Raw genomic sequence first — 339 nt, forward strand, 5'->3', positions numbered from 1 at the left:
CACCAGGGGCACCAGGGGCCTACCCAGGGGCATGCCCAGGGGCTCACCCAGGGGCCCCACCAGGGGCCCCACCAGGGGCCCACCCAGGGGCGCACCGAGGGGGCCCCCCCGTGGGCCCCTGGCTGGGAACCCCCGGGGCCCACCCAGGGGCCCACCGATGGCCCCCCTTAGGGGCCCAGCCAGGGGCCCGCCGAAGGGGCCCCCCAGGGGTCCAGCCAGGGGCCCCCCCAGGGGCCCCCCGAGGGGCCCCCATGGGGTGTCTGTACAGCCATCGGGGGCCCCCTGTCGGTGTGTGTGTGGGGGGGGCCCCTGTGTGGGGTGGTGAGGGTACAGCATGGG

At 78.8% G+C, this 339-nt stretch overlaps 1 protein-coding gene across 1 annotated transcript in view; it reads left to right on the top strand.

Moving 5' to 3' along the window:
* Positions 1-251: 251 nt before the first annotated feature.
* Positions 252-339, top strand: part of EMH_0073430 (uncharacterized protein) — a gene marked incomplete at both ends in the record, with an annotated part of 1,410 nt that continues 1,322 nt past the window's right edge. Inside the window, one exon of the mRNA XM_013499327.1 lies at positions 252-321. Within this exon, the coding sequence (XP_013354781.1) occupies positions 252-321 (70 nt within the window). The remainder of the gene's footprint in view (positions 322-339) is intronic.

The sequence above is a fragment of the Eimeria mitis genome, genomic scaffold (assembly GCF_000499745.2).
Source record: "Eimeria mitis Houghton genomic scaffold, Emh_scaff4218, whole genome shotgun sequence".
NCBI classification, from domain to species: Eukaryota; Apicomplexa; class Conoidasida; order Eucoccidiorida; family Eimeriidae; genus Eimeria; species Eimeria mitis.